The following is a 14,371-nucleotide window of genomic DNA, read 5'->3' as shown; positions in this document are numbered from 1 at the left end:
TGCCTGGCGTGCGTGGCTCTGAAGTGCTCGTTCCTTCTCAGGACCGGGCACTGCGTGTGCGTCTCTTCCGGAGGCCGTCCGGTCCACAGAGGCAGCGGATCTCCTTGAGGCTGAACTCATCCTCAACTCCCCACCACCCAGAAACGGGGCCTGACATGCAGGAGGTGCCGGTAAAATCTGCTGGATGGACCCACACATTGATCAATGCATCGGATAGTTCCTTAATGGCCACGCTCACTTTCGGGGGCAGAAGGGACGTTCCGGCTGTGGCTGTCTGCAGGACTGCTCCCCAGCGCAGCTCGAAGCCCTCAGACCCCTGCAGGGCAGGAGAAAGGCAGAGTTTTCAAGGAGGGGGGCCTCGAGGGAGGGGGAGGTGTTCAGGTTCCTCCCAGGCATGGAGGGAAGAGGACCCCCAGCTTGTCCAGCTGATCTCTCTTATGAGGTGAGCTGATCACGGAGTGGGGAGAAAGCTGCAAGTTCTCTTCCCATGACCAGGTGAATGCCCAGCAAACAACTCGGCACCGGGCAGAGACAGTCAGGAACAGCCCTGCAGGGCTCTGGAAAACCCACCTGCCAGCCTGAAAGGCGACACCTAAGTCCTGTGTCAGCAACTGGACAGAACCGCAGGCTGCCAGGACCCTTTCAGCCCCAGGGCTGCTTCTGAGACACACACGCAGCTAATGCGGGGACGGCTGGCCTCATCACACAGCGCTAAGAAAGCCCTGCCTTCAGGCTCTCCCAGCCTCTGCACCTGCCCACTGTGTGCACCCAGGCCCACTCCCTGCAATCCCCGGGGAGCAGCCGCTCCCACCAAAGGGCCTCAGCCCTGCCCTCACTGCCTCTCCAAGCCCTGGTGACAAACGGGAGCTTCACAAACAATTGCCTACAAGCTGAGAACAACGGCACCAAACCTCCACGCTCAGAAGCTGCAGTGGTACATTTTCCTGAAATCAGCAACCCGATGCCCTTTTTTGTCCAGTTCAGCAGATCCCAAACTACCTGGAGACATTGCCTTCAAACTCCTCCATCCGGGAGGCCCAGGCCTCCATCCTGAGCCCTGCCTACGTCTCCTCAGTATGAAACCGCACAGCGCCTTGCTGAGCTCTGACGAAGGACGGCTTCAAAACCACAAGAAGCAGGCTCAAGGCTATCTCCCCACCCAGCCAGGGTCATGTGCAGAAAAGCAGGAGAGTCCCACGCACACGATCTCGGTGGAGGGGTCACCGCCGCCAAGGATGCCCCTCTAGTCTTCTACCCCAGGAGGGAAAGACGCTGTCGTTCAGTTGGCACCCCAAGGACCACCCAGGTGAGGAGGCAGAGCACAGTGGACAGGCTGTCCAGGCATCTCCCAGCTCATCGTGCAGCAGATCAGGGGCACATCCGGTGTGAGAGCACACGAGACGTGAGCCTTCTGTCCCTCCGCGCTTCCCGTGCAGATCGCTGCAGGAGGTTAATGCTGCGGTAACGAACAACGAACAACGGCCTCCCAGACCTCTCTAACGCACAGCCTGCCCCGGCAGCCCTGACGCCAGCCCCAGCCGGCACACAGATGGCCCTCAAGTGCGCCCAAGGACACCTACCCACGCTGGTGATCCTCTGGGAGCTGAGGTCGTGCAGCAGGGCCTCGATGGCTGGGTTGTGTCTGGAGTACAGCTCGTACCGGTTGATGCCAATGTGGAACTTGAGCCAGTTGGGATAGGAGTCCGCGGCTGCCTCCCCGGTGGAGAGGAATTCTGCACCTTCAGCACCCACATGTGGCCTGCAGGGAGCAGCGGGGATGAACATCAGCACAGAAGGAACAGGCCCGTGAGCCGGATGACGGGGGAGAGGCCACCGACGCCAATGTTTTTAACTCTGGGTTCAAGTCAGTGCAGATGTTGTGGAAGGTGCCTCTGCTTAAAGAGGGCCCTGCAATGTCTGCACTTTCTTCTGTGGCTGCTCTGCTGCCAGCTAATAACACGGTGAAAGGCCTGTAATTCTTATTCACCCTCTGGAGATGCCACAGACAGCTATAACTACAGCAAGACTAATCCCAGGACGTCAGCACTGCCCTGCCGTCCCCGCCATGTCTGTCCCGGGGTCACCGAAATGGCCCCACCATGATGTCAGCTGGGGGTACCAGGGGCTGCTGGCTCTCCCTTGGAGTAGAGGGGAGAACCTACCATTGACTGCAGACTGCATGAAAATCACAGACACGCCCAGTCTGTCAGGAACCTTCCCTGGCTCTCTGCTTTTGTTCCAACAACCAGGGGCAGAATGATGCAAGAGGCTAAATTTGATTTTAATGAGAGCAGTTTGGGTGGGGAGAGAGGAAAGAGGCAGCACTCTCTCCAGCCCAGGCTCCCATGGATGACCCGCCGCCCACGCAGCCTGTCCTCACATCTCTGGGGTCAAGGGACGGTACTGGAGGAAGGACAGACCCTCCGTCTGCCTGCTGGGCTGGAGGGAAATGTGGAACTTGTCCTAGCTCGAATTCACCTAAAGTGGAGAAGGTTTCTGCCCAAGCTCTGTCCTGCGGTGGACGTGGGAGGGGGGCTAGGATCCACTTCCTGGCCACTCACTGCTCTGGGTGGCCGTCTCTCCCTGCCCTGCCGAGAGCCACAGCCCAGGCCGCTGCTCTGGTTCTCAAATTTCCAAGCATTTCCTTGAACCTGACCAGCAGGCAGGGCTCAGAGGCTTCCAAACAGCCAGTGTGTTCAGACAGAAGGCACTGGGCCTGGTCACACTTCAGGGGAGAAGGGATTTGCAGTGAGATCTTTTGGGAGGCTGGTCTCCCCTCTGCTGCTGGGGTAACCTTCTGCAGGGAGTTACTTATCCGGCCTTGCCGTGGTTAATGTTCCACTGCCTCGGGTTGTAGCATCTGCTTGTTTTGATCTGTGTGGCGGAGGGAAGGGCTGGGGGGTGGGGAAAGGACTCAGCCAGGACAGTTGAAAGAGATGTTCCCTGCGTGGCTTCTCGCCCTTTATCCAGCCATCCTCTCTTTGCAGCCAGCACACCCCCGCCCTTGTTGGGTGGGCCCCTTTGTTGCACCTCATGGCTGCCAGCAAACCCCTCTGATCATTCTGCCCCAGCCACTGGGTTTAAAAGACTCAATAGGCACATCCAGACCTTCTCCAAGGTACCCACCCAGAGCACCCTCGCCAAGTGTCTGAAAGCCAAGCGGCAGCCCGGCCCCTTCCCTGGGAAAGGCCATTCTCCTTCCCTCACCAACCCATTCATTCATTGCCTGACCCCCATTTCCCAAGCTGATGGCCAGGACTCGCTTCTAAAGGGCGCAGGGTCTGGCTTCCTCACCAGCAGCCACAGGGGCACAGCTCCCACCACCCGGCAGCCCCTCCCAAGGAGAAGGTTATTCTGGAGACAAAGGCAGTGCCCTGAGCTGGGCGGCTGCCTCCTCCCACACCACACTCCCTGCCCGGCCTCTTCCCTGGGGGGCGGCCTCTCGGGGCCCCTGAACCTCTCTCCGCCGTGCCTTGGGCTCACGGCTCCCGTGCTGGTGGTGGGCACCTGCCAGCCCCCACTCACCAGTCCGGGCTTTCCACCGCTTTGGGGCTGAGCCTGCTGTCGCTGTTCACATTGAACAAGACGTCGTCCTCCGTGAGCGGCGGAACCGCCACCCGGTAAAGCGGGTGCTCGAACAGCCTGGCCAGGAGCGAGGTGTCTCCGCCGGGGCCGGGCGGCGGCTCGGACTGACGCGGGCCGGGGTCTCGCAGCAGCGGCCGGTGCGCGGGGTCGTGGGGTCTCCGGGCGCCGGGGTCCCGCCCCCGCAAGGCGCGCTCGGCCGGCTCCGCCGCGGGCGGCAGTTTCTCCAGCGAGTGGGACGAGAGGTTGGAGGAGGGGTCGGAGCTGAAGTCCTGCAGGATGCGGAGCGTGTGCTTGTTGGGCCAGCCCGCATCGGCGGCGGCGGAGGAGGCGGCTGGGGGCTCCCCGGGGCGGCCCCGAACCTGGGCCCAGCCGGGCGCGGCCACCTCGGCCGCGGGCTGCGCGCACGAACAGCCGGGCTCCCCCGAGGGCCGCGCGCCGTGCCGCTCCAGCCGGGGCAGCAGGTCCAGGGCGATGTGCAGCGCGCAGGCCACCAGGAAGACCATGAGGATGAGCACGCGGAACCGGCGCACCAGGATCATCTTCATGGCCGCGCGGCCGGCCCGGGCCTGGAGCGCGTTCCCCTCGCGCCCCTCTAGCTGCGGCTGGGCACGAGCGCGGCGCCGCCTCGCGGGTCAAGGTCCATCGGCGCCGGGCGGCTACCAGCTCCGGGGCTGTGCCCGGGCCCGGACCGCGTGCAGGGCGCCCGCCGCCAAAGCGCTGGGTCCCCGCGCCATCTCGGGGCCGTCCCCGCTCGGCCTCTCCGGAGCGGCCGCGCCTTCAGCCGGGGAGCGCAGGGGTCCTGGTCCGCGGGGCCGGGCGCGCAGGGGGCGACGGGGGCCGCAGCAGGGGGAGGCTCGGCGCTCGCAGCGGCCGGCGCGGGGCTCATCGGGCGCGCGGGTCCATCCCGGCCGGGGCGCGACGGGCCTCGGCGGTGGCGGCGGCCGCAGGCGACCCGATCCTCAGCGCGGTCCGCTCCAGGCGCCGGGCGGGCGGGGAAGGGGCGGCTCCTCCGGGCCGGGCTCTGCCCTCACGCCGCGCCCGGGAGACCGGGGCTGGGAGGGCGAAGGGCGGAAGGGTGGGCGCGGAGCGGCCGGCGGGGTCCCGGGCAGGTGCAGCGTCCGCCCCGAGCGCAGCTCCCGCCTGGCCGAGCCTCTCGGCGCCCCGCGCCCCGGGCGGGCAGATATCGAGCGCCGCGGAGCCGCCCCCCGCGTCAGCGCCCGCAGATTGGCGGAGCCGCCGCCCCGCGAGTCACTGCTGGGCCCGGGCCGGCTGCGCTGCGCTCTCCTTCCTCCTCCCCTCGGCCGCGCCCCGCGACGCCGCTGCAGCTCCGGGCCCGCTGAGGGAGGGCGCCTCCGGCCCGCGGTTTGCAGAGGGAAGCGGCGGAGGCCGGGTGGGGGCGCGCTCGGTTCCGGCCGGGCCAGCAGCTGCGGCCCAGTGGGGGGCTCCGGCCTGGCCGCTTCCCGGGACCCCCGCCCGCCCAGGGCCGCCGCCGCCGCCAGCTGCAGCCTCTCGGCTCCTCCCCGGAGGAGCCCGGGGCCGGGCCCGGGCCAAGTCCCTCCCTGGAGCCGCGGGGCGTCTGCGCCGCCGGATGAGCTCCCCGCCGGGCGGCGACCCCGTGCCCCACGCCCGTCTCGGCAAGAGGAGGCGGAGGCGGCCCCGCGGGAGACCCGGGGAGCGACTCGGCCCGGACCCAGGGGACGCCAGGGCCGTGGAGCTCCCGGCACCGGCCCCGCCCGGGGGACGCGCCCGCCTTAACCCTCCGGACTCCGTGCCCGCTGGGGGCGCAGAGAGGGGCTGGTGTGCGGGGGGCGCCTTCCTGCTTGGGGCCGACGGGGTGTGTGAGTGCAGGCGTGTGCGTGTGTGTGCGTGTGCGTGTGTGTTTGTGCGTGTGCATGAGTGTGTGTGTACATGAGTGTGTGTTTGTGTGTGTGCGTGTGTGTGTGCATGTGCATGAGTGTGTGTTTGTGTGTGTGCGTGCGTGTGTGTTTGTATGTGCGTGCACATGCATGTGTGTGCACGCGAGTGCATCTCATCTGTCACCCACACCCAGGGCAGCGGTGCTTGTACAATGTGGCTTCTGCAAGCAGCAGCTTCTGGCCCCCCAGCTCCCAGTAGGGAATATAAGGGGAGGTGGATGTCAGCCTAAGATCCTAGTCAGGGAGGTAAGTGTGTGGGAGGAGGCCTGTCCCCCAAGCCAGCTGCTTCCCCAGTGCCCAGATTGCCTGGGCCAGCAGCCTCTGCAGCAAGTCCAGGCCTGTGGGCTGGGAGCAGGGCCTGGGCCCCCCTTCTTTCTTTCACTCGCTGGCTTGTTACCTGGGCCCACCCTGCCCTCTCTGAGCCTCAGTTTCCTTTATGTGAATTCAGGACATTGAGCTCGTTGTTCCTGAGGACTCACTCATCTCTGAGCCTGCCCAATGCCTGGCATTCCGTGGGCACCCACTAGATACTTATAAGGGGAGAAGTGGGGCTGGTCAGTGGAATCCATGTCTCTCGGGCCATCTGAAGTGAGTGAAGGGCTGGGTGCGGCCCACCTGGAGCTGGACTGGAGGCTGTGTTGGGTGGGGCGGTGTGACCTGGAGGTGGGCCGCCCCCCTGGGAGACAGCCTCATCCCTGTGAGTGGACTTCATCCTTCCTTCCACTCACATGGACAGCACATCTGTGTGTAGACAGGGTCACCGAGAGAGGCCAAGGAGGGTGAGGGGGAAGATCCCGGGTGCAGGGAGAGTCCCAGGGGAGCGGACAGCAGGGACAGAAGCCTGTGGCAGGAAGGAAGGTCTTGGCCTGTGTTCTCCCAGCCCAGCAAGGGTCTCCCTTGGACTTGGGGTTCTGTAGGCTCCTGCCCCCCATCTCTCCCGTGGCCTGCAGGACCTCGACGCAGAGCTGTGGCTAGTGTCTCGGGCTGATATGGGGGTGACCAGACCCCATGGAACACCATTATCCAGTGTGGGGCCTCGTGGAGATTCCCTGGGCACTTACTTCCACTCGCCTCCTGCCCCCCACCCCTCCCCAGAGTAGGTTCTTCGGGAGCCCGGCTGTTATCTGGACCCGTGTGCACCACTGGACGCCTCCCTCCCTTGCACAGGATCCTAGTTCAGCTCGTCTGTCGCCCCCTCAGAACAGTGACCTTGACCTCGCCAGATCCTTCAGAAGCACCCCTCCCTGCCCCACCACTGTTTTCCCAACAGCACCCGCCGTGGTCTGAAGACACTTTCTTCTGTTCCTGTTTATTGTTTATCTCCCCAAAACATAAGCACTCGAGTAAGACAGGAGCCTCGTTCAAAGTTCGGCCCGGGGCCGGGCACAAAGCAGGCTCTCAGAGGAGGGACCACAAGCCCGTCTCCACGTGGGGACCAGGCGTCCACAGGCTGCGGCAGCACGTGACAAAAGTCAGAAGACAGGACCCCACTGAGGAGTGAGGAGACAGCGGCCAGCCCTCGGCCGGACCCTTCTGCCTGGTGCCTTTACTGGGCTCTGAGGAGGAATTTGGTGGTTCAGTCTGCCCGTCTGTGGACACTGTGAAAACAAAGAGAAAACAGACACACACTGATACACACATAGATACATACAGAAACACACACAGATACACACATAGATACACACAGAAACACAGATATACACATGTGGACACACAGATACACACATAGACACACAGAAACACACAGATACACACATAGACACATATAGAAACACACACAGATACACACAGATACACACAGAAACACAGATACACATATAGACACACACAGAAACACACAGATATACACATAGATACACACAGAAACACAGATACACAGATACAGAAACACAGATACACAGATACAGAAACACAGATACATAGATACACACGGAAACACACAGATACATAGATACAGAAACACACAGATACATAGATACACACAGAAACACACACAGATACACACATAGATAACACACAGAAACACAGATATACACATGTGGACACACAGATACACACATAGACACACAGAAACACAGATACATAGATACGCACAGAAACACAGATACACACATAGAAATACACAGAAACACAGATATACACATGTGGACACACAGATACAGACATAGACACACACAGAAACACAGATACACACAGATACACACAGATACATGTGGACACAGATGATACACACATAGACACAGATACGTAGACACAGATACGTAGATACAGAAACACATGGACACACACATAGACATACACATAGATACAGATATATGCATGGACACACAATACACATAGACACACAGATGATACCTGCATAGACACAGATACATGGACACACACACACGGACACACAGATACACGCGTAGACACACATGGACATACAATACGCAGATGGACACACAAATAATCTACACATAGACACCGATCTATAGATACACAAAGACATACACGCAGATACATATAGATGCACACAAAAACACAGATACACGTCAATGCATGACAGACACAGACACACACCAATACGCACATAAACATACAAAGACACAGGTACACACAGATATACACACATATACACAGATATACACACAGACACATATACACACAGACACACACACATAGACACAGATATACGCATAGATACATGGACAGATACACACACATTCAGATACACACATAGATACACACAGACACACAGACACTCACGTAGACACACACAGCCACACAGGTCCTGAGCCTCCCTGGGCCCTCCCTTGTGCGGAGGCAGAGGGGCTGGCTGTTGGGGAGAGCACCTGGGGAGGACACGTGGCCCCGTCAGAGACCAGGGAGTGGCTCTGGGAACACTTTTCTTCCAAAGGGGCTGGAGCTCCGGTTAGCCAAGGTGAGTGCCAGGTGGTGACAGGAGTGACGTAGGTAAATAACACTGGGGCTGGGCAGGGAGGGCCGCCTGCCCTGGGCGTGAGGGGATTGCTGTCTTAGACCGTGTGGTCTGGGAAGGCCTCCGGGCATGGCTTTGCACAGAAGCTTGTACCTGAGGGCTCAGCCCCTTGGAGGCCTGTGGGGCTGGAGGTGCCAAGGCTGGGGCAGGGGCATGTTTGGCCCTCTGCGGGGAGAGAAGTCCTGTGAGGTGGGCATTGGGTGAGGGCCCAAGTAGCCTCTGTAAGGTCCGCAGGTGGGGCCAGGCTGTGGGTTGTGTCCCGACTGAGGGGCCGTGGGGGGGGCTGGGGACAGAGGGATGACCCTGGGGCTTGGGTCGGGAGAGGCTCACCTAGGGTCCGGGTGGGTGGGTCTGAGGAGGGCTGAGGGTGGGGCAGGGAGAGCAGCTGTGTGGTGAGGACGGAGGGAGGTCCAGCCGGAGTCCCGGATGGGCTGCTGTCATGTGGATGTGTTGGGAATTAGGAAAAAGCTTGTGGATTCCGAGGCCTCAGTGTGCAAAGCTCTGGGACAGATGGGCTCCCCAGGATGAGGGGGGGACAGATGGGGTCCCCAGGAATGAGGGGACGGACGGGGTCCCCAGGAATGAGGGGGGACAGATGGGGTCCCCAGGGATGAGGGGGGGACAGATGGGTCCCCAGGAATGAGGGGACGGACGGGGTCCCCAGGAATGGGGGGGGCGGATGGGGTCCCCAGGGATGAGGGGGACAGATGGGGTCCCCAGGGATGAGGGGACAGATGGGAGGGTCTCCCCAGGAATGAGGGGACAGATGGGGTCCCCAGGAATGAGGGGGACAGACAAGCTCCCCAGGAATGAGGGGGACAGATGGGGTCCCCAGGAATGAGGGGTCAGACGAGCTCCCCAGGAATGAGAGAGACAGATGGGGTCCCCAGGAATGAGAAAGACAGACGAGCTCCCCAGGGATGAGAGGGACAGACAGGGTCCCCAGGGATGAGAGGGACAGACGGGGTCCCCAGGAATGAGAGAGACAGACGAGCTCCCCAGGGATGAGAGGGACAGACGGGGTCCCCAGGGATGAGGGGGACAGATGGGGTCCTCAGGGATGAGGGGGACAGATGGGGTCCCCAGGAATGAGGGGGGACAGATGGGGTCCCCAGGAATGAGGGGGGACAGATGGGGTCCCCAGGAATGAGAGAGGCAGACGGGGTCCCCAGGAATGAGGGGGACAGACGGGGTCCCCAGGAATGAGAGAGACAGATGGGCTCCCCAAGAATGAGGGGGACAGATGGGCTCCCCAGGAATGAGGGGGACAGATGGGGTCCTCAGGGATGAGGGGACAGACGGGGTCTCCCAGGAATGAGGGGGACAGACGGAGCCCCCAGAAATGAGGGGGACAGACGGGGTCCCCAGGGATGAGAGGTCAGACGAGCTCCCCAGGAATGAGGGGACAGATGGGTTCCCCAGGAATGAGGGGGACAGACAGGCTCCCCAGGAATGAAGGGCCAGAAGACCCGAGGGCTGAGGACCAGGCCCGCCCCTCCCGCACCACCAGACTCCAGGAGGGCACAGGTGCTCATAATTGAAAGTCTTGGAGCAGCTGGGGGCGTGGAGGATCCTGGGGGGAGGCTTCGTGCTGCAAGGTGGAAAAGCAATTCTCTCTGCAGCCTTCACAGGCCTTGAAGTTGGGACAGACCCCTGTAACGCAAGACAGATAAGAGGAGAAAAACAAACAGAAGCTTAATAGCATGTACACCTTGGTCTGCACGGGACGTACTCAGGGGACAGACTATGTCTCAGAGACGTGGCTTGGAGCTCAGGCTTAAATACCATGTTCAACGGAAACAGAGAAAGGGTGTGGGGAGGGGCCCAAGAAATTACCCCAAACTGGGGTCAGGCCTTCTCCGTGGATGAGCATCTCTGGTGACTTCAGCCGGCCTTCTGGCTCAGGGAGGGAGGCACCTCCTGTACGGATGTGACTTTCTCTCACAGAAGAGCAGCTTCCATGCTTGCTTGCAGAGTTTCTCCTGTGGCTGCAGTTTCTCAAAATAAGCAGCTCAAAATAATGCTTATGCCAAAGAGGCATATTTTGGGGTGGCATATTCTGGTCTGCTCTACATGGAAGCGAACAAAAAAATGGGGCAGAGGCTGGGGAGGGGAGCAGGACCGGCTTCCAGTTCCCAGACCCGAGTGAGGGAACCTGAGGCTGAGCTCTGGACTTTGGGGTCTGGAAGGGGTTCTCTGAGGACACTTGGGGGGTGGGGGAAACAGCTGCCTCCTCAGGTTTCCCCCAAGGGATCCTGCCTGGGGAGACCTGGACTGGGTGAGGCTTGGCAGCTGCCCTGCGAGGAGGAGGGAGACAGGGCTGCAGTGGGAGGTGCAGGGTTGCTAGGGTCCCACCTGGGGGTGCTGGGACTGGCCAGAGGACACATGGCGATTTTCCAATGGGCCAGGAAGGAAGGAGGAGCTTTCCAGGCAGAGCATGACCCCGCACAGAGGCAGAGGCAGAGTGTCCCCGTCGGGTCCCTGGGGCTGTGGCAGGGGAAGAAGCCGCAGTACCTCCTGCCCTTTAAGACAGGAGAGGCTGTCGTCCCGGCGTTGCCCAACAGCTGGTCGGAGCCCAGGACTCCTCAGAGGAGCCAACGCCTGAGCCCTGAGCAGCCAGCTGGCCTGGCTGACCCAGGAGAAGGAGGCCGCTGTGCGTAAGTAGTGAGGTGTGAGAGGAAGCACAGAGCCGTGCCACTCGGGTAAGAAGGGGAGAGAAGGAAGCCTGTCTGAATGGCTGCGCAGGGGATGTTGGAAGAGAACTGAAGGAACTCACGCAGTGCTCGTCTGCGAAGGGTGCACCACAATGTATGGACAAGGGTGGGAGAGAGATGCTGGGCCACAAAGTTTGGGGTGTGTGATGGCGTGGAGGAGAAAGCCTCCTGGGGGCTGTGGCCAGAGGGGTGTGCAGTCCACCCGCAGATGGAGTTTTATGTGCCTCCCACCTCCTCCCAGGGGCCCCCCACAACGCCCTGAGGCCCCATCAGCAACCGGATGGCGGGTTTTCCTTCCCACATGGATGGGGGACGTCCCAGCCTCCTGGATGCCCTCCTGGGATGGGACAGAGGGGAGCACCACCTGTGCCTCTACTCACGCCTGGCCTGGAGTGGCCCAGCGGAGGGTCCGGGTGGGGGCACTGGAGGGGCCCACACAGCTCAGGCCTGGCACCTGCACCTTTCTGGATCCCACGATGTTTTGCTAAGGATTACTCATCCAAGACCTACCCAGAGGCTCTGGAGCTGTTTACCACAGGCCAGCTCTGGCCGCAGGCTATTCTGGGAGCCTGGGGGGGCTGGGAGGAGGCTGGGGCTCTGGGTGGCAGGAGGAGGAGGGCCGTCTCGTCCTTCCTGAGCGTCCAGCGAGCGTCAGATGCTGCACTGCATGCAGTTCTAATCCTGGCCTGGCGAAGCCAGAACAGGACAATATTCCTCCGTCCCCAGGCCTCCTGCTTGGCTGCAGGTGCTGACAGGGAATGGGCCTGGCTATCGGGGCTCACAGGGGAGCCGGGAGAGCCGCTAGCAGGAGAAATGTGAGCTCTGCATCTGCTGGGCTGGGTTCGAGGGACGCGGGGTGGCGGGGCAGGGTGGCGCTGGTCCCTCTGGCTGCTGTCGCTGGCCGGCCGGCCAGTCCGCCCCGACGCTGGACTCCTGGGCTACCCATTCCCCATCCACAGTCTGAGGGTCTCTGAAAAGATAACTCATTTGTTTTCATTAAAAGCAACAGATCAAGAAGCTGAAAACACAAGAATAAAACAATGTAAATCTTGACTTTATTTGGTATCCCTCACATACAGGATTCACATTCTATTATACACGGAGTATCCACAAAAACTGACTACATTTTGCTCGTCATAAAAATATCAAGAAATTCCAAAAGGCAGATAATCTAGAGGCTGTCACGGCATCTACACACACACGCACAGTCTACAGCTTGTTCGTAGACACAGTGTGGTATAACGAAACAAAAACTGACTTTAAAAATATTTCTACCTGGGCCGGGCGCGGTGGCTCACACCTGTAATCCCAGGACTTCAGGAGGCCGAGGTGGGCGGATCACGAGGTCAGGAGTCTGAGACCAGCCTGACCAACATGGTGAAACCCTGTCTCTACTAAAATTCCAAAAAATTAGCCAGGCTTGGTGACGGGCACCTGTAATCCCAGCTACTTGGGAGGCTGAGGCAGGAGAATGGCTTGAACCAGGGAGGCGGAGGTTGCAGTGAGCCGAGATCGCACCACTGCACTCCAGCCTGGGTGACAAGAGTGAGACTCCATCTCAAAAAAAAAAAAAAAAGTCTACTTGGAAATTAATATCACAAATAAAAACACTCATATGTAATTTCTGGGTTTTGAAGGAGCAAAAGGGGCATCATAGTTTGTGTTAAGCGAACACGGATGGGAACAGCACCAGCTGAAATCCGCAGGACGCCCGCGGCGGCGCTCGGAGGAACGGCAACCACGTTCATTAGAAAATGATAATGACTGAACATCAGTGAGGCCAGCACCGTGGCTCATGCCTCGTGGAGGCGTGGAATCCCAGCACTTCGGGAGGCCGAGGCAGGTTTATCACCTGAGGTCAGGAGCTTGAGACCAGCCTGGCCCACATGGTGAAACCCCGTCTCGACTAAAAATCCAAAGATTAGCCGGGCGTGGCGGCGGGCGCCTGTAGTCCCAGCGACTCAGGAGGTTGAGGCAGGAGAATCGCTTGAGCCCAGGAGGTGGAGGTCGCACCGAGCCGAGATCACACCACCGCACTCCAGCCTGGGCCACAGTGTGAGACTCTGCCTCAAAGGGAAGGGAAGTGGAGGGTAGGGGAAAGGAACGAAAGGGAAGGGGAGGGGAGGGGAGGGAAGGGGAGGGGAGGGGAAAGGAAGGAAAGGGAAGGGAAGGGGAGGGAAGTGGAGGGAAGGGGAGGGGAGGGGAGGGAAGCGGAGGGAAGGGAAGGGGAGGGGAGGGAAGCGGAGGGAAGGGAAGGGGGGAGGGGAGGGAAGCGGAGGGAAGGGGGGAGGGGAGGGAAGCGGAGGGAAGGGGAGGGGAGGAGAAAAGAAGGAAAGGGAAGGGAAGGGGAAGGGAGGGGAGGGGAAAGGAAGGAAAGGGAAGGGAAGGGGAGGGAAGCGGAGGGAAGGGAAGGAAAGGAGAGGGGAGGGAAGGGAAGGGGAGGGAAGCAGAGGGAAGGGAGGGGAGGGAAGGGCATGGCCAGGCTTTCAGTTAAAGAAACTGGAAAAAACAATAAAACAGGCCAAACAAGGAAGGAACAAATTCTTACAGAACAAACCAAAAACCAGTGCGAAGGAGAACCAAACGGAGCTGATGAAGGAACAAAGACCCTTCCTCAAAAGACGCAGAAGCCAGTTTGTGAGATTAAGGAGAGAAGAGAAAATCAGTGCCGTTAGGGGTGAGAAGGGACGTGAAGCGAGACTTCGTCGGAGTCCCGGAGAACCGTGCCACCCGCCACCGTCGTATTCGATAATGCAAATGGAATGGTTATTTTTAAAGAAAAATTCAGATTGCCAAAACGGACTCAAGAAATCGAGGGAGCATCTCTAATCCGAAAATCCAGAATTCACAATACTCCAAAACAGGAAACCTTTTGAGCGTCACGAGGCCACCAGTGGAAGACTCCTCAGGTGGGTCACAGTCCAAATCTCGTTTCATGCATGAAATCTTTAAAAATAGTGAACAAATTACCTTCTCTGTGTCTAAGGTGTGCATGAAACATAAATAAATTTCATGTTCAGACTTGGATCCTATCCTCCAGATATCTCATTACATATGTGCCAATATTGCAAAATCTGAAACATCTGAAACTTGAAACACTTCTGGTCCTAGTACTTTCTGCGCTGGAAAATAGAGCTAGGCCAGGCACACAGGCTCACACCTGTAATCCCAGAGGG

At 60.0% G+C, this 14,371-nt stretch overlaps 1 protein-coding gene across 1 annotated transcript in view; it reads right to left on the bottom strand.

The window, feature by feature from the left end:
- The window catches only part of FAM20C (FAM20C golgi associated secretory pathway kinase), a 67,885-nt gene extending 63,527 nt beyond the window's left edge, over positions 1-4,358 (bottom strand). The window contains 2 exon segments of the mRNA NM_001193713.2: positions 1,581-1,759; positions 3,526-4,358. Of these exon segments, the coding sequence (NP_001180642.2) occupies positions 1,581-1,759; positions 3,526-4,130 (784 nt within the window). The 5' untranslated portion in view covers positions 4,131-4,358.
- Between the last annotated feature and the right edge of the window lie 10,013 nt (positions 4,359-14,371).

Source organism: Macaca mulatta, chromosome 3 (genome assembly GCF_049350105.2).
Source record: "Macaca mulatta isolate MMU2019108-1 chromosome 3, T2T-MMU8v2.0, whole genome shotgun sequence".
NCBI classification, from domain to species: domain Eukaryota; kingdom Metazoa; phylum Chordata; class Mammalia; order Primates; family Cercopithecidae; genus Macaca; species Macaca mulatta.
Note: the sequence above shows the minus strand (reverse complement) of the source record. Positions and strands in the feature narration are given on the sequence as shown.